This window comes from Choloepus didactylus, chromosome 18 (genome assembly GCF_015220235.1).
Source record: "Choloepus didactylus isolate mChoDid1 chromosome 18, mChoDid1.pri, whole genome shotgun sequence".
NCBI lineage: Eukaryota > Metazoa > Chordata > Mammalia > Pilosa > Megalonychidae > Choloepus > Choloepus didactylus.
Window position 1 is genome coordinate 16,550,724 of NC_051324.1, and position 18,800 is coordinate 16,569,523.

At 55.6% G+C, this 18,800-nt stretch overlaps 1 protein-coding gene across 1 annotated transcript; it reads left to right on the forward strand.

Moving 5' to 3' along the window:
- Positions 1 to 905: 905 nt before the first annotated feature.
- On the forward strand, positions 906 to 17,496 carry P2RX1 (purinergic receptor P2X 1). Its single transcript, XM_037810643.1, has 12 exons — positions 906 to 1,776; positions 8,849 to 8,996; positions 9,277 to 9,348; positions 9,708 to 9,777; positions 10,089 to 10,185; positions 10,461 to 10,541; positions 10,775 to 10,916; positions 12,591 to 12,718; positions 13,128 to 13,218; positions 13,590 to 13,655; positions 14,043 to 14,144; positions 14,250 to 17,496. The coding sequence occupies exons 1-12, from the start codon at positions 1,640 to 1,642 to the stop codon at positions 14,313 to 14,315; spliced, it is 1,200 nt and encodes a 399-aa protein (XP_037666571.1). The 5' UTR covers positions 906 to 1,639; the 3' UTR covers positions 14,316 to 17,496.
- The last annotated feature ends 1,304 nt before the right edge of the window (positions 17,497 to 18,800 follow it).

The following is an 18,800-nucleotide window of genomic DNA, read 5'->3' on the forward strand; positions in this document are numbered from 1 at the left end:
CACTCTCGGCATCTCTGGATTTTTCCTTAGAAAAGCCCAGGACGTGCCTCTCGTCATCGCCTCTGGAAGGTGGCGTCTGTGACAGCCCCACTGCATTGGCGGGAACTCTGTGTGGGGTGAGGCTGATGTGTGACAGGGAGGGACTGGCTGGGGGTGCTGGAAGGGCCAGGGGTGCTCAGACGAGCGGCTGTGGATCCCAGCCTGGGGCCTGGCTTCCTGCCTGGAGTGATTTCCTCACTAATGGCCTCCCAGGAAGAAGGCTTCTTGTCACCCCTCAGGGTGAGCTGCTTGGCAGGGGTGGGGGTGGGGGGGCTCCTCTGGGACCCCTGTGGGTCCCTGGTCTGGGTTAGGAGGTAGCCAGAGAGGTTCCTGCTTCCAGCTTTAGCCTTAGTACCACCCAGGATGAGCTTGGGCAATTCATTTCTCCTCTCTGAACTTCAGTTTCTTCATCTACCAAATGAGGGGTGGGGGTGGGGTGGGGCCTTAGAAAGTTAACTCGGGACATTCTTGCCTGGCCCCTGCCCCATCCCAGCCCTCTGGGTGGAGGGTAGGGGCTGCAGAGGGACTGTACCCCAGACTCAGCAGTGGCCTCAAATTCTTTGTCCTCAGTGTTGTCAGTACTCACCCCCCAGGGGCCTCAACCTATGAAGAAAGTACCGTTAGCTCCCCATTTTACAGAGGAGGAACGGGTTCAGATAAGCGAGACAACTCATCAAGCCCTACCCAGGAAGTGGCCTTGGGTGTTAGACCCACGCTGTCCGGTTGCGGGCTTCCGGCTGGGCTTGGGATAACAGGTGTGGCCCTTGGCTTGTCTGGGCACCTGCCTGTCTGTCTGTCCCCAGGGGGGAGTGGAAGTGTGGCCAGGGCGAGACAAGTGGTGGGAGAGGAGAGGTAGGGGGTGGAGGCTCCAACCTGAAGTGGAGAGGGCTTGAGCACAGGCAGGCTTGGACTCAGAGGGGTGTGAATGGAAGGTGGGACCGCACTCAGGAAGCTTCTGACAGCTGGACCAGCGGGGGACCTCCCTCTTTTGCCCTCTTGGCTGCAGGCCCCCAGGGACTGAGCTGCCCCACCTGGGGGTCGGGGTTGGGGAGAGGGAGGATATCTGAGGATGGGGATGGCTCCCTGGCTTTGGGAGGCTCTGGCTTGAGGCCACCCCAGCTTCTCCAAGGCTCTGGCCCCAGCTCTGTCCTGCCAGGTCCATGGGGGAGCTGACAGCTTTATCTTTTCCCCTGCGGCCAGTGGCCCGCAGTTTCCTGCCAACGACTCCTGTTTCCGGAGGCCCAGCAGGGCCCAGGCGGAGCCAGGAGGGGCAGCAGGGCCGGGCCTGGGTGGCCCCACCGGCCCCGCCCCCATCTATCTTTGGGAATTTATTTGTTCACGGGCACGGGCTGGCCTGCAGTCCATCGTCTGCAGGGGCCAAGAGCTGATCTGACCACCCAGGGACTCTCCCTCCCCACCCACGCATCTCCAGCTGACCTCTGACTCCTGACCTCTGGCCCTGCCTGCCTTGCCCTTCTCTTCCCAAGGAGCTGGGAAGCCCCCAGAAGCTCAGCTGCAGACCTGGGTGTCGACACCCAGCTCACCGTGAGCGCAAAGGCTGTGCAGGGGGCACAGTTCTCAGCCCCCTCCCCAGCCCACCATGGCACGGCGGCTCCAGGATGAGCTGGCCGCCTTCTTCTTTGAGTACGACACTCCCCGAATGGTGCTGGTTCGTAACAAGAAGGTGGGCCTCGTCTTCCGCCTGATCCAGTTCGTGGTTCTAGTCTACGTCATAGGGTGAGTCTGGGCCCCTTCCCCGCTGCCCTCTTGCATCGGACCCCACCTGGGCCCCCTTCCAGCTCCAGGCTGCCCCCCAGGCTGCCAAGGAGCCCCTCTTTCCTGACAAACTGTTGTGCTCTCCAGAAGGAATAGAAAACACTGCTAACTCCCTGTCGACCTGGGAACACACAGGCTGAGAGCAGAGCCCTGCCCCAGGTCAGATGGTGAACTAGGGGCAAAGTTGTCGGCCTCCAAGGCCCTGACTCAGCGTTAGCAGTTCCCTTGCGTGGGCTGCAGCCTGCCGAGCCTTCTGCCTCTGACCCCCAGCCAAACCAGGCCCATATTGAGGCAGGCCACTCTTTACAGGTGGGTACCAGGAGGCCAGGGAGAGACAGGCTCTGCTACCACTTTCCCTGCTTGGAGAAGGGAGATCTGGGATGCCTGAGACCCCTGGGGCAGAGGGACTCTCCAATTCTGAAGGTCTGGTGTCTTAATGCTGGGACGTCAAGCAGCAGCTGGAGGTCGCTTCCGGCCTCAGGGAGGACAGCTCCCATCTGGGCATCCCTGGACCTGTCCCCCTGTCCCAGGAGTACAGGGTAGGAAGCAGGGTGGGACCCCCCTACAGTCTGGCTGTTCTGATTTTCCTGATTTTGCTGAAATCAGCCTGGCCAGGGCTGGCACACGTGTGAGGGCAGGTAGAAGCATATGTGTGAGTGTGTGGTGCTCCATGTGCCCTTGGGGCTGAGTGCCCACATGTGTGTGACACACCTCTGCAGGGTTTCCTGCCTGACTCGGCCATGTGACCTGAGGGCTCTGCCCCTCTAGTCTCCACGCCCCCTAGTTTTGCTGTGGAACATGCTGAATGGAGACCCCTAGGGTCTCTGGCATCCCAAATAGCCTTCCCTCTGCCCCACCAGCCCCCAAGGCCTCAGAGCTGGTCAGGTGGAGCTTGGCCAGGGCCAGCCTCTGATGCCTTTTGGCCTCTGCCTCCATACTACTGTCCACAAACCACGCTGACGTCTGCAATCTTGTTTGAGCTTGAGGGAAACGGAGGCCCAGAGAGGAGCAGTGGGTTTACCAGGTCGAATGGCAAGTCAGCGGTAAATCGAGGTGAGAACTGAGGCCTCCAGGACCCCCGAACCTCAGCCATATTTCTACTGCCTTCCCCTTTCCCGGCATTACAGATGGCTCTGGGGACCTCTCCAACGGACCACTAACAGGGGCATGCCAGGCACTGAAGTCCCCCATTAGCTTCACTCCTGACCCGCCCTGGGAAGAGAGTGCTCGCAAGCTCAGGCCAGGACGCGCCTCGCCCAAAGGGGCTGGAAGAATATATCCTCCCAAGGCCCCTCTGGCTGCCTGTTTCTGCTTCCAGATCGGCAGCTGTGATCAGTGCAGAGTCCTGCTTTTATTTGGTGCCCAGGCCCTTACACCCCCCCAAGCCACCATCCAGCCCTGAACAAATACCTCCATGATGGGGACCTCACTACCTCCTCCCTTTCCCCTAATGAGGCTCAGAGACACTGAGTGATGTAGCCAAGATCTCACAGCTCTTGAGAGGCCAAGCCAGGATTTGAAACCAGGTCTGATGGCTCTGCAGTCAAGCCTGATATCCTAGAAAGCAAACTGCCTCAGCAAGGGGCACTGACCTGCCCAGGTCACACAGCAGCCCAGAGGCTGCCCTGTCCTACTCCCGAGACCAGGCCTCGGGTCCAGCCTGGGTTGCGGTTCCCGCTGTCTCTGGCGCCCTCATCTGGTCACTGCTCAATGCTGCACTGACCCCTTGGGCAGAAGTGGGCAGATGTGGACAGAAGTCCTTGTCCAGCCTGCACTCGGCCTCAGCATGTCAGGCCTCAGTTTCCCATCTCATCCATGGGGAAGGGGTTGGAAGGGACCTGTCTAAAGAAGTTGCATCTCAGGCGCAACAATTTGCTCTTTTCTGAGATGGGAAACGTCTGTTTGAAAGCCTGGCCCTGTGGACACGGGGAGAGTTACAGAGGGGAGCGTAAGAGTCAGACCCCTGGGCCTCATCTAGGTGATAGGTAAGGGCTGGAGAAATGGACACAGAGACAGAACTGGATAGGACAAACACTGGAGCTCAACAACTCAGATGAACAGAGGCCCTGGGACTTGAAGAGAGTGTTAACAAGACAGGCAGAGATGCTGAGCTGAGATGCCACTCTTGGCCCAAATTGCAATTGTCTCACAGTTAGAGCTGTTCTCTGGTGGGTAATGAGCTCTCCGACACTGGAGGTGTGCGGGCAGTGGGCTTCAGGTGATGGGAGGATGCTTTAAGTCTGAAAGTCTGTGCTCAACCTGTGACTTCGTGCTAGGGAGTGCTGTGATAGACCCCCACCTGGAGAGAGTCTGGTCCTGGGGGTGGGGGGGTAGTCCAGCCGCAGCACACAGGGGTGGTCTTCAGGGGGATTTGTGAATGCCACTTGGGGAGGGGGCCCAGGAAAAGTTCCCAGAGGAGGCGACACAGTGGTGGGACCAGTCCTGAGCAAAGGCCTGGGGTCCGTAGGCCAGGCCTCTCTGGGCCTCTCCTTGCCTCGGTCTGCACCCCAAGTTGCAGTGATCTTGAAAGCACCTACCTCTGAGGTCTCTGGATGGATCCCAGAGCATGCCAATCAGGGAAAGGATGGATACGCGCCACCGCTGAGAGCAACGCATCCAGGGAACGTTTCTGCAGCACCTTCTCCACCGAGTGCGTGTCGGGCTCCCTGGGACAGAGGCAGGCAGGTGGTAGGCAGGGAGACAGTAATTGCTGAGGAAGCCTCGGAACAATCTGGGGTGACTGTAGAGGATCATCAGCCCAGACGGGGCCTGGAGGAAGAGCAAATTAGCCAGGACTCCTTTGGTTCCCAGTGACAGAAGCCTGATTCAAACTGGATTTAAAAGGAAAGATAGGGGCATATTGATTGACTTATGTAACTGGAAGATCAATGAGTGCTTCAGACATGGCTGGATCACCCATGGTGAGGACACGAAGGTGGGGATTGGCGGGGAGTGGGGCAAGTTCTATGGGGAGATGAGTTCAGGCTCATCCAGCTGAGTTCTACTTAAAATTAACATATCATTCATATACCATAAATTTCAACCTTTTAAAGTGAATACTTCTCTTTAGTATATTCATAGACTTGTGTAACCATCACCACTATCTAATTCCAGGACATTTTCATCACCCCAAAAAGAAACCTCATACACATAAGCAGTAATTTCCCCATTACTCACTCTCCCCAGCCCCTGGCAACCACTAACCTATTTTCTGTCTCTGTGGATTTGCCTTTCCTGGACATTTTGTATAAATGGAATCATACAATATGTGGCCTTTTGCGACTGGCTTCTTTCACTTAGCATAATGTTTTCAAGGTTCATTGATGTTGTGGCATGCATCAGAACTTTATTCCTTTTTTACAGCTGAAAAGTATTCCATTGGATGGATATACCACATTGGTTTATCCATTCATCTGTTGATGCATATTTGGGTTGTCTCCACTTTTTGAGTCTTCTGAGTAAAGCTGTTATGAACAGTCATGTACTTGTTTTTGTGTGGACATATGCTTTCAGTTCTCTTGAGTCTGTACCTATGAATGGATGTTTAGCTTTTTTAGGAACACCCAACTGTTTTCCACAGTGGCTATACCAGTTTATATTCCAACCAACAATGTAGGAGGATTCCAGTTTCTCCTTACACTTGCCAGCACTGATTTTCCATTGTTTTTTTTAATTATAGCCATTCAAGTGAGTGTGAGGTGGTATTTCCTGTGGTTCCATTCCTGTATATGGCTGCATAATACTCCATTGTAAGGCTCTACCCCATTTTGTTTGTCCATTCATCTGTTGATGGATATTCGGGTTGCTTTCAGTTAGGAACTCTCATAAATAATGCTGCTAGGAATATCCTTGTACAGGTTTTTCTGTAGACATACCTTTTCATTTCTCTTGGGTATATACCTAGGAGTGAAATTGCTGGATCCTGCGGTAACTCTAATTTTGGCCTTTTGAGGAACTGCCAAACTGTTTCCAAAAGACACAGTTGAGTCTGATGTGCCTGTATGTGTCCAAGTGGGGGCGGGGGACCACTAGGCAGTTGGAGGTACAGACATTTATAAAAATTTCTTGAGTGTAGAATTGTATTTGTTTCATTTACTTCTGTATTTGCAGAGCTTGGCACATATTATGGGCTCAATAAATATTTGAATGCCTAAATAAGCCTGTGGCACTGAACCTCAGGAAAAAGTGCATAACTGGAGATAGAAATCTGGGGACATGGTGTGTCCGTGACAGCTTGCCCGGGGTTCTGCCTGGGCTGAGAATAGAAGAATGGGGGTGGGCGAACACCAAAAGGGGAATCAGCGGAGAGGACTAGAGAAGATTTTATTTATGAAGCACCCACTACCTGCCAGGCACTGTACTAATTTCCTTAAAGAGAACTCACAGAAACTGCCTCCAAACAATTTCCTAGATAATTTACATGCCCGGAGTTCAGCACGAGGTGGGGTCTTGCTATGTATCTGTTTGAGGGAGCAGCACCTTTGAGACAGGTGCCATCACTTCCATTTTACCGATGGAGAAACAGGGGCTCAGAGCTGATTAGTTTTTGGCTTGAGGCCACCCAGCTGGTGAGTGGCAGTGCCGGTACGTGAGGCTGGCACGTGTGACCCCAGAGGCCATGCTCTCAGCCCCTTCCCACATAGCCTCCTCCACAGGGAAGAATGAATGGGAAGAATTTCTGGAAGGGGGACTTCCAAAGGTGCTGGGTGTCACCGGGCCCCTTTGGTGGCCGTCCCGGGGTGGGAACGGCAAGGCCAGGTTAAGGCAATTACAGCTTTGGAGGGGTGGGCAGGGCAGCAGGGGAAGGAGGCGACCGGACCATGCTCAGTTCTATTAACAGAATCAAAGTTACTGACAGCAGATTTAACTTTTCTCTTGGATCCCCAAGATCGACAGACAAACCCCAGAAATGCAGGCTTGTGTGTCTGTGTCCCCAGTGGTGGGGCAGACTCCTGGGCTGGGTGCTCTGAGCCTGGGGTCTGCTGCCTGCTTGACTGCTCTCTTAGGAGGGATGCTCCCCCAGGCCTCAGTTTCCCCATTAGATTGTGGGGAGTTGGTATCGGGCAAAGAGAGAAATGCTATGGGGTGTGTGTGTTGGGGGGAGAGGGTGCTGCCGGCAGGAAGGTCAGTGGCCCCCCAAGAGGGTTTCAGAATGGGGAACAGCTCCCCACCCCCAACCCTTGAAAGATCTTTCTAGCCTTGGGCCCAGAGTCAGAGGCTTTCCTGGAGGAAGGGCAGCCAGCAGTCTCAGGACCCTGAGCTTGGGGCAGGGCCCTCGTCATGCTTCGCCTGTTGCCGTCTGAGACGTGCAGGAGGCAGCAGTGACCAGGCCTGGGCTTGGGCAGCCTGGTTTGTCTCCAGTGCTGGGCTGAGGAGGGGCTAGGAAAAGAAGAGGCGTGGCTATGGGAGGGGCGAGGAAACATCGGCAGCCTCCCTGGAGCAGGGAAACGGCCCCCAGAGAGCTAGCGGTGACTGGGACTAGGAGGCCTGAAGGATTCCTGTGACCAGGCCTGTGTCCTGGGGGGGGGGAAGGGAGGAGTAGACTTCTTTGAGGTCTTCTTGGACAGGTGGGCTAGGGGTAGGGTGAAGGGTGAAGGGGGCATAACACACCTGCCCACAGTCAGACATGGCCACAAATGTGCTGATAGATTTGCCCTGGAGATACACCACACCCACTCAGATGGGCACCACCAACACACACACGTATCCTGAATCTCCAGGAAAAGTCTTTCCTGGAGGAAGGGGCCTGGAGAAGAGTGTTATCTGGGACTCTTTCAGTTGTAAGCAACAGACACCAAACCCAAACTGGCTGAAATAAGGGAAGGGAATTTACCGATTCATGTAACTTATAAATCAAGAATTGGTTTATGTGTGCTTCAGGCATGGCTGGATCCAGGTGTGCAAACAATAGCAGCCTCTTTCCATCCCTGGCTAGGAGGCCCTCAGGGTTGGCTTCATTTTCAGGCTTGCTCTCTCCATGAGGTGGCAAAGGTGGCTGACCACAGTTTTGGACTTGCAGCCACGCTACTTAGCCACCCAGCAAAGAGGATGTCTCCTGGTAATTCCCAGAAAAATCCTGGCCTTGCCGCTGAAATGCCTGGGGTCATGTGTCCAACCTCAAATCAATTACTGTTGCCAGAGGGATGGAACACTGATTGGCAAGCCATGGTCCTGTGCCCATCCCTGGGGCTGGGGTGGGAGTTTCAGATCCATTGAACCTCATAGACTGAAAGTGGAGGACCCAAAGAAACTGGGATTCTTCATGCTAGGAAGGGAAGGCCAGAATTGCCCAGGGAAGCAGGGAGGCCTCCAGCCTAAGCCGTTCCCACAGGGTCCACAGCTGGGGGACCAGCTGCTGTGAGTCATGTGGGTGGCCGCTAGCCCCCTCTGCTTTCCTTCCAGTCTCCCATCCCAGGGGCTCCCACCATGGCTAACACTCAGTGCCAGTCCCCTTCCTGAGTGCTTTCACACACATTAACTGATTTAACTGACACAACCATCAGTGATTGATCTATGGGTGCTGAGAAAATTGAGGCAGAGAAGAACTGAATAGCTTCCCCTAACTCATAGGACCAGAGAGTAGTGGAGCTGGGATTCAAAGCCAGGCTGCTGAACTTCCCCGTGGGAGGAATTTAGGAAGGCAGGAGCACTCTGGGAGGGAGGATTGGGGTCCAAGAAGTTTGGCCCCCGGGCCATGCCCCCAAGTCTCAGCAAACCCTGCTCTTGGAAAAAGATTTGAAAGAATCACGCAATGGGTCTCCTCCATGGGGATTAGTCTTTGTATAGGGAAAAGATGGTGGAACTTCAGGCCTGGGCCACTGGAGGGAGGAAAGTGACATGCTCTTCCATCCAGTCCAAAATATAGCTCAAGGAGCAGAGAGTGGCTCAGAGGTACACCAGGGGAGGAGACGGAGAGGACCAGCTGGTGCCAGAAAGGGCCGTGCCTGTCTGTCCACATGCCCATCCTTGAACAGCCCTGCCCAACTCTGGCGCAGAACCCCAACCCCCTCCATCCACCCCCGGCTCCCTGCAGGTGGGTGTTTGTCTATGAGAAGGGCTACCAGACCTCCGGCGGCCTCATCAGCAGTGTGTCTGTGAAACTCAAGGGCCTGGCTGTGACACATTTCCCAGGACTAGGCCCCCAAGTCTGGGACGTGGCCGACTATGTCTTCCCAGCCCAGGTAAGCTGGTTCAGGGGCTCCCCTCCCACCTACAGGGTCTGGCTCAGAGCCAGGCTGTGCTGTTGACCTGTCCAACTCCTATCTCTCTCTCGGGGCCTCAGGTTCCCTATCTGTGAATGAGGGACAAAAGCAGTCTTGAAATATCACCCCTCTCTGACATCAGGGGGTATGGGTGCTGCTGAGTGGGCTTAAGTGGCCTTCTGGGGCTCGGCTGGGTGCTTGGGACCAGTCTCCCAGCTTCAAATGCTGTCCCTAGACACTCCCTGCCCCTCCCTTCCAGGGGGACAGCTCCTTCGTGGTCATGACCAATTTCATCGTGACCCCCCATCAGGTGCAAGGATACTGTGCAGAGGTGAGAACTCCTGCCCCCCTCCCTTCTTCACAGGCTTCCTGCAGGGGCTCAGTGATGGAACTTCAGGCATGGGTTTCACACAAAGTAACAACCATCCCAGGGCACCTTCCAGCAGAGGGCCAAGCTCATTGCTGGGCCCAGTGGCCACCTCTGTCCCCTCCCCAACCCCTGAGGGCTGACATCAGCAATGGGGCTGGGTGGGAGGGGAATGGGGAGGGAGGAGGGAGCTGTTAGCTGGGGTCACCCCAAAGGGGTCTGAGACTCTGCCCCAGGCCTTCCCTAGAGCCCTGGGGGCGGGAGGGGTTCTTCTCAGGGCCCTACCTAAAGGGTCTGGGGCCAGCAGCTCTCCCCTCCCCCAGCATCCAGAAGGGGGCACATGCAAGAGTGACAGCGGCTGCACCCCCGGGAGGGCCCAAAGGAAGGCCCAAGGTAAGTTTGGCTTCCCTCCCCCACCAGCCCCCTTCCCCCCTCCTACAGTCCCTCTCAGATCCAGGCCCACCTGGGCACTGCCCTGCCTGTCCCCACACCCATCTGCCACAGGTGGCCCCCCACCAGGAAGTCCTTCCTGCCTTGTCCCTCCTGCCACGCAGACCTTGGCCTGACCTGTCCCAGACTTAGCCACATTTCTGTCCTCAGGCTCCTTCTCTTGGGTGCCCCCTCACTGGGGGGTCCTGGGGTGGGGGGGCTTGTCTGCACCTCCAGCTCAGGGTGGGCACTCAGGGGCTCCTCCTTCGCCCCAGGCATCCGCACAGGCAAGTGTGTGACCTTCAACATGTCAGTGCAGACGTGTGAGATCTTCAGCTGGTGCCCCGTCGAGGTGGACGACAATGTCCCACGGTAACGCCCTGTCTTCCAGGGAGCTGGGAGCAGGGGTCCCCACCCCAGGTAGAGGAGCATCCTGGATCTGTGTTCTGGGCAGGGCACAGCCCCCCTCTTCTTCTGACCCTTCACCCTACCTGTGCAGCCCAGGCCGAAGAGCACACCCACCCTGACCCCACCCTGACCCCAGGCTGCCAGGGCTCATGTTTCCTCACCCCCCACACTGGGCCTTGCTCTGTGGGGGACACACAGGGGTCCTGGGGAGGGCAGCGAGTAAGTGCAGTCTCCTCCAGCCCTGCCCTTCTCCACGAGGCCGAGAACTTCACCCTCTTCATCAAGAACAGCATCAGCTTTCCACGCTTCAAAGTCAACAGGTTAGTGGGAAACGCAGGCAGAGGGGCAGCCAGCTCCCGAGGGGGCCCCAGCTGGCCCCAGCAGTCTTTGCCTCCCTCTCTGCCTGCTGAGACCAGGCCCTGAGGTGGGCTGCCTTTGGTTGACTGTGGAAAGGGCATTTCTGGAGTCCTTGAGGGACCCCCAGAAATTTGGGGCATGGTGGGCACCCTCCCAGCTGGCACACTGCTGCAGCCAACCCCCTCCGGCCCCACAGGCGCAACCTGGTGGAGGAGGTGAATGACACCTACATGAAGACCTGCCTCTATCACAAGACCAAGCACCCACTGTGCCCCATCTTCAAGCTCGGCTATGTGGTGCAAGAGTCAGGCCAGAACTTTAGCACCCTGGCGGAGATGGTACGGGGGCTAGTTCCAGGCGAGTGGGGAGGGCCCGGGCCCAGGATCATCAGACCAATGCAGGCTTTTCAGGCCCAGTTGGTCCCCCCAGCCCCCAGCCTCCCTGATGTGCACTGAGTGTCGGTAGGGGCATTGTCAAGGTCTGCTTCGGTGCTCTAAACCCGGGGGGTCCCCGAGGATCAGGCCTTTGTCCTCAGCAGGGCCTGGCCTGCCTGCCCCTGCACAGAAGGACTTTCCACAATGAATGGGTGTGGGCAGACATTATCACCTGGCCATCAGCTGAAGTGCCACTGCCTTTAAGTATTACCTAAAAGCAGCTCAAATCTCATAGCCCATGGCCACTCGGGGTTCCGAGAGCAGTCCCTGTGACACACACAGACCTGTCTGACTGGGTTCAGGTCCCAGTTCTACCCCAAATTAGCAGCGTGATCTCAGACAAGTCTCTTAGGGGCTACATGTCTAAGTTGCTGCCCCTGAAAGTGGGTACAACAATAGTCCCAGTCTCCGGAGGTTGACCTGAGCATTCGGGGAGTTCACAGGTGTAACCGCTCTTCCGTGTTGCCTGGCACAGGGGATCCTATGGACTGGTCGTTACCATCCTGCTACTGCAGCTGCCAACTCTGGCACGGACATGAGCCTCTTCTCTCTGGCGTCATTAAAAAAAAAAAAAAACACTTACCACATAGCAGGGGTCACCAAACTTTTTCTGTAAAGAGCCAGGTCGTAGATGTTTTCAGCTTTGCAGTTTTTGTCACAACCACTCAACTCTGCTGTTGTCAGGCAAAAGTAGGCACAGACAACATGCAGATGATGGGCCTGGCTGGATTCAGCCCATGGCTGCATTCGGCTGACACCGGGACCCCAAAGCTGAAGATTACATTTCCCTGTTCCTAAAACTCTCCCACCATCCCCCACTGGGAATTTCTCACTCACCACCATCTTGTACAGGTGCCAGCCTCCTGGGAGACTGGTTGTCTGGTTCCCTGTCCCCTCCTCTGCTCCTCTCCCCAATTCTTTCCTGCTGTTCAGCTCATCGTCCCTGCCCCCACCCCCAGTCCCTTTTCCTTGCTGTACCCAGAGGAGTTGTGCTTTCTCGACTTTTCTCTTCCCACTCTATATCTTTACAGACTCCCTCTTTAATCCAACAACTATTTGCCCAGCTCCTATGTTGTGACTTGTGACTTGTGCTAGGAACTCAGGTGTCAGGAACAAATGACAGAGATATGGAGCTCCTGGAGCTTACAGACTCAGAGAAGACAGGTTAATAAATAATCACAGAAAAACATACAATTACAGAGGGACAAATGTTTCCAAAGAAAACATGCTGAGTACAGCAGGAGTTAATTAATAACTGGGTATTATTTTAGATTCAGGGGTGGTGGTCAGAGGCCTCCCAGGGCAAGTGTCTGAAAGAGGAAAAAGATTCCACCTCACGTAGAACTGGAGGGCTAGAACGTGCAAAGGTCCTGAGGCAGGGAGAAGTTGGTGTATTCTAGAAACTGTCAGAAAGCTGGAGTGTGCTGAGTGGGAGGTGAGGCTCGAGGGGCTGAGAGGACATCTGCCCCAGAGCAGCCTCTCTATGTCTTTTCTCAAGCAAAAAGTGTTCCCTCTCGGCTGTAAGATAGAAGTCTTGATCCTGCAACCCTGAATCTCAAAAGCCTGTGTCCGTGGCAGGGCGGGGTGGTCGGCATCACCATCGACTGGGACTGCGATCTGGACTGGACTGTGAGGCACTGCAAGCCCGTCTACGAGTTCCATGGGCTGTACGAGGAGAAGAATCTGTCTCGAGGCTTCAACTTCAGGTGCCCCTTCCTTGGAGTCCTGCAGGGCTTTCTACTCTCAGAACCCCTTGGGCGCCAAGTGAGTGTCCCAGGAGGTGGACAGAGGTGCCCGGGCAGCTCCCCATCCCGCCTGCAACAGGCCGAGCAGGGAGCAAGGCCTTGGAGGCCCGAGTCTCCCTGTCCCTGGGTCTCAGTCCCCTTGAGGGTGCTGACATCAGGAGCGCAGGCGAGGACTGTGTATGGCTTCCTGGAATTGGAATGGGGCCTGGGGTCCTGCCTGCACCTACCCTGTGTGGCCCCAGCCCTCTCCCGCCTGCCCCCTCTCTATAATGTTGGAGGGGATGGGGCTGTGCTCTCAGATGTCCAAGGGCTCCGGCAGCCCCTGGACAGTTCTCCATGACACTCTCCTGCACTCCACCCCTTCCCCAAGGTTTGCTAGGTACTTTGTGGAGAACGGCACCAACCACCGTCATCTCTTCAAGGTGTTTGGGATCCGCTTTGACATCCTGGTGAACGGGAAGGTGAGTGTCTGACGTAAGGGGGGACCGACATTCTGATTTCTGCAGTGTGCCTCTTGGGTGCCTGTTGTCGTGAACGACAGGAAGTTGGATGGGGTTCCTTCAGCAGTCCTTACTTCTAATGTCAAGGGCAGGGCTTCTCCAGCCGAGGCCTTTCCTCTCTCGCTATCTCCATGTCCAGGAAGGCAGAGACTGGACTCTCAGCTGGGTCCCCACCCGGAGCTTGAGCCCTGAGCAGCAGGTCGCAGGGGGATGGTTAACAGTCAGTAGAGGGGTGGGGAAGTCCCTCTTTCCCAGGCCTGGCCCCAGGGCTCCTTTTGCAGCCAGGCCCCTTCTGGCTATTAACTCTTTCCTCCCCTGGGCCTTGTCACCAGGCTGGGAAGTTTGACATCATCCCTACGATGACCACCATCGGCTCCGGGATTGGCATCTTTGGGGTGGTAAGTGCTGGCGTCATGGGGTCAGCCCCTCCTCTCCCACATCTCAGTAGCAGCAACAAGTCCCTTGCCCCAAAACTTGTCCAGAATTGCCCATCAGTACTGGGCCAGCAGACGCCCACCCCACCACCCCAGACCTATAGTATGTCTTAGGAAACTGAGGCCCAGAGCCGGGGCAGGACAGAAGTGGGGCAAGGCAGTCTTGACCCCCTGAGGTTCCTACAGTGCCTCACTCCCCCTCTAGCCCCATGGTTCATTTGCAGAAACTGAGGTGGAGAGCAGGGCAGGATTCAGCCAGTGCCATGTAGTCAGTAGGGAATCAGGTGGGATCTGGAGGGTTCTGTACCCCACTCCCAGATTCCTGTGCTCTGTTCATTCTCTTGCCCCCAGGCGACAGTTCTCTGTGATCTGTTGCTGCTCCACATCCTGCCCAAGAGGCACTACTACAAGCAGAAGAAGTTCAAGTATGCGGAGGACGTGAGGCCAGGGGCGGTGAGAGAACTCCCCGGAGTCAGACCTTAAAGGCCTCAGGCCGTGGGACCCCCTTGAGGGCTGGCTGTATCTCCAGGGCTGACTTTCACCCCCCTCCACACACAGGACGAGCGAGACCCCGCAGCCACCAGCTCCACCCTGGGCCTGCAGGAGAACATGAGGACATCCTGACCCTCAGCCATGACTCCTGACTGGATGCAGCATGAGGCTTCCAGCTGGGGCTCTGGTGGGACCCCAGCCAGGGCAGAGGGGGCTCACCAGGAGCTCTCCTGCCCTCTCAGCCAGGCAGAACCAGTTGCCTGCAGCTCAGGATGGACACTGGAAGAAACCTGTGCAGTTCTGGGCACTGGCTCCAACTCTGCACACCCCCAATGCAGCCCCAGTGCAGCCCCAGCCACTCCTGGCCAGGAAGGGCTGGGCTGGCAGGGTCCCGCCTACACCTGTCCCCTGGCTTTGTGCTTCTTTCTCTGGGTCCTCATCATCCACCCACTGCCTCCAGATCTGCGCTGTCCAATATGAAAGCCACCAGGCACAGCTGGCTATTTACATTTAAATGAATTAAAATAGAATAAGATTTAAAATTCAGTTCCTCAGTTGAACTAGCCACAGTTCAACTGCTCAGTGGACACGTGTGGCTAGTGGCTGCTGTGCTGGACAGCACACAACATTCTCATCATCACAGAAAGTTCTACTGGGCAGCTCTGCTTGCACCCTGTTTCTCGCTGGCCTCTGATTTCCATGAGGATTTTATCAGTGGTGCAGGTACGTGGGCCCACCAAGACCTTCTGAACCAGAGCCCCAGGGGCTGGGCTGCACAATCTGCACGGTCAGCAAACTCCTCAGAACATTTTAAAACCTATGTTTAAGAACCTCTGCCCTAGAACTTTCCGACTCTAAGCCCCTGCTCAGATGTCAGACACCACCTGGACCTGTATCTCTTGGCAGGTGCAGGCATTGAGCGGGGTCTCAGGTACTTTAGCAGGTGTATGGTTTGCCCACATACCACATGGTGTCATGCACACACACAAACATCCCTCACCTACAGGTGCATATCCCATGGGCACCCCAGGCCCCCATCCTCCCATCCACACTGTGGATCTGCGAAGCTAGGCCCCTGCAAACACACTCATCTGAGCACACGCACATCCTCAAGCACCGAAATATGGTCCGTGCCATGTCACCTCTGTGGGGAAATGCTCTCCAATGTATCACACCAGGACAGCTCCTTCTGACCACGAACCCTTACTCAGCTACCTCGGTTGGGCTGGGAGCCTTGGCCAGATCCTGGGCTCTCTGCCTGTGGCCCAGCTCCAGCTCCCAAGGCCTGCCTGGCTCTGTCTGAACACAAGGTCTGGGGAAAGCAAGGGGTGGAGCACGATAAAAAGAATGGTGATAAACTTCTGCCTTCTGTGTGTTCTTCCCTGCCCTCTCTGAACCTCAGTGTGCCCATCTGTGAAACGGAAAACTGAGCTGAGCAATCTCTGAGGTCCTTCCAACTCTGTTGGGGACAGACAGGGGTGAGCAAGGGGTCATCATGAGCCTGCTTTTATACCCTGAACCCAGCAGGATCAGTACCAGGGGGCCAGCTCACCTGGCACAGCCCTGAACATTGGGGCTCTTCCCCAAGCTTCCAAAGGTCCCTCCCATGGCTCTGGGAAGCCAGGCCCTGGGACTAGCAGAGAACCCCAGGAGAGGTCTCTTAAAGGCAAGGGTGAGAAGGAGCCTGGCTGTCCTAGGAGGGAGTTTGGAGGGACTCCCAAAGAAGGGAGGAAGGCCTTGACTGGAGGTAGTGTGGATGGATTCTCCAGGGCCCCTGCTGTAGGCATCACCTCTAGGTCTGGACTTACAGGCCCAGGTGGGGGCCTGAGGGCACCCCACCCTCACCATGCTCTGTCTAGACCAGGGCTATCCATCTGGACTTTCTGCAATGATAGAAATATTCTCTGGCTGTGCTGACCAACACATTAGCCACTAGCCACAGGAGGCCATTGAGCACTTGACATGTGGCTAATGTAGCTGAGGGACTGAGTTTTTAATTTTATTTACTCTTAGGTAATTTAAACAACACACATGGCCAGTGGCTACCACAGGCTAGACCCTCTCTTCTCCCTCAGGCCCGTGGCATCTGCCCAAGAACCATTCCTCAGATTTTAGGAGACAGGAATTCCCTCTTCCTCCTTTCCCTCTTTCTCCAAATCTACCTGCTTTTGCTCCTCCTGCCTCCTTCCGTCTTGAATGAGCAGAAAAGGATTCATCTTCTCTATTCCACTTCTTTGACCAGCCCAGAGACCTTCCCACAGAGGCTGTCTCTTCTTTCTCCTGAGCCTGTATTTCCTCCCCTTTTCTGTCTCCTTCTTGCCCTTGTTCCCCTGCAGCCATGCCTGCTCTCCTTTCACCACCACTTTTCAGAAAGTCCAGCCTAACTTACACTTCCCTTCGTGTCCTCACCCTCTGCCAATTGGCCTCCACCTTTGCCACTTCTCCTAGATGCCATTGCCAAGGTCACTAGCCAAATCCAAGTGGACACTTTGGCCCTTATCCTGCTGGTCTGTCAGGATACTGTTGACTAATCCTCTTTGTTGAAAGATTTCCTTCCAGCAGCTCCTAGGATCCAACCTTTCCTGTCCGCCTGGTGTGGAGGGAAAACACAGGCTTGAACTGTGGCTCAGCCACAGCTCAGTGGGTGTCCTTGGGCAAGTTGCTTAACTCTCCAAGCCTCCCCTGTGAGTCAGGGATAGTAATAGCCTCTTCTAGGACTGGGGTGAGTTAAAGTCTGTAAAGTGCCTAGCACAGAGTCTGGCACACAGTAGTGTTTTGCCCCTCAATCTAATCACCCTGTCCATGGTGAAGTCAGTTCCCGCATGTCTATTGTCCCTGGTTCTTGGCTGGGCATGTGGCTGCCCAGAATGAAGGGTGCATTTTCCATCCTCCTCTTGCAGCTGGGTCTGGTCATGTGACTGAGTTCTAGCCAATGGCCTATATGTGGAGGTGTCATGTGGTAGCTTCCAGGAACTTTCCTTAAAAGAGAGCTGGTGCAGATCCTTTGCCCTATTCTTGATCTTTTTCTCTACCTCACTGCTTGGTATAGGTATGTGATGGCTGGAGTTCTAGCTGCCATGGTGGATCATGAGAACAAGAGCCATACCCAGAGGTTGCCAGAGCAGTGAGTAGAAGCAGCCCAAATCTGGAAGGGCTTTATGGAGCAGAGCTGCCATACCAGTCTAGAACTGCCTGCCTTCCTCCAGGCTTTTATGTGGGATTTCTGTTACCCCAACCAAATCTGATCCTACCTGGTAAAGAATCCTCTCCCCCTTAAATGCAAGTGTTCCTAGAGTTCCTGCTTTGTTTGCTCTGAGTAACATGGGTCCTTTCTGATGACTCCTCAAACTCCATCTCTTTGTCCCAGCCTCTTTCCTCAACTCAAACCCCATATAACCGACTTCCCAGTTACTATATCCAATTAACTAGTCATTCGACAAACATCTATTTATCACCTAAAATGTGTCAGGCTCTGTGCCAAAATAATCAGGCACAGTTGCTGCCCTCAAGTCAAGAGGGAGTACAGGCTGGTAAACAGATGTTGGGGGTAAGGTAGCTATCAGGTGGGGCTGCTAACCCACGCTAGGCAGTGGGTTAGTAATGGGGAAGATTTCCTGGAAGAAGGGACAGTGAATTGAGCCCCAAAAGACAAGTAGGAGTTAGGCAGGTAGGAAGGAGTGAGGTCATGGAGGGGGGTTTCATTGGATCTTTTCTCAGGGTAGTAGGGAACCAAGGAAGATTCATAAGCAGGAGCTGACTAGTGAGGACTGTGTTTCTGAAAGATTACTTGGGCTTCCAGGTGGAGAAAGGCTAGTGGGAGGTGAGACTGGAGGTGGGGGGCCAGTGAGGAGGTTGCTGTAGCCATCTCGGTGCAAAATGGTGATGGCCTGAGCTGAGGGAGGGTCAGAGGGGTGGAAAGAAGTGATAGGATGCCAGGATATTTAAGGGCTTGGTGACTGATGGGTGGGGTAGGAGAGAGGTAGGCTGGTTGACTCCCAGGTTTCTGACTCGTTTTTGAGACTGGGGCACAGGAGGCCAGATTTGGGAGGAAATGATGCGGGGCCCTGTCTGGGGCAGTGGGGTGAGGTGCCAGTAGGATTCACAGGAGGAGGGTTTAACATAACTGAACAAAGAGACGCCAGGGAGGAGTGGGTGGATTGGGAGGCAGAGCTCCCAGAAACAGCCACCTCGAAGGTTATGGTGTCCTGTGGAATCCTTTCCCCGTGCTCCCTCTAGGCCATTCCTGTCTTCTGCTCACAGGGCCCTTCCCAAACATGAATCCGACCCCCACTTCAGCACTCTCTGCTAAACTGCATCCCGGCTCCCCTACTCCCCACCCAGCAAAGGGCCAAACTCCTGAGCCTGCCACTCAAGGCCTCTTCCTCTCCGCCTCAGCCTGTGCCTTGGCCACAGCCTTGTCTCGGATCCGGCCTCGCCCCTCCCCCCGCACGCACCGCGCCTAACCCTCTCTGGGCTGAGTGGGCAGAGTTTTTATGAGGGGGAGAAACGCCCGCAGTTCCCAGGCCCCGCAGCCTGGAGGACTTTCGGGGGACCCAAGCAGCCTGCGCCGGGGCGCCAGGGGCGTGACGAGAGCCTGCCCCGCCGCAGGGGGAGGAG

Excerpts from the sequence above, each read along its gene's own strand:
- P2RX1 (XM_037810643.1), top strand. The coding sequence starts at position 1,640 with ATGGCACGGCGGCTCCAGGATGAGCTGGCCGCCTTCTTCTTTGAGTAC. Across the intron at positions 8,997-9,276 it reads ACTATGTCTTCCCAGCCCAG|GGGGACAGCTCCTTCGTGGT; the intron begins GTAAGCTGGTTC and ends CCTCCCTTCCAG. Across the intron at positions 10,917-12,590 it reads TTAGCACCCTGGCGGAGATG|GGCGGGGTGGTCGGCATCAC; the intron begins GTACGGGGGCTA and ends TGTCCGTGGCAG.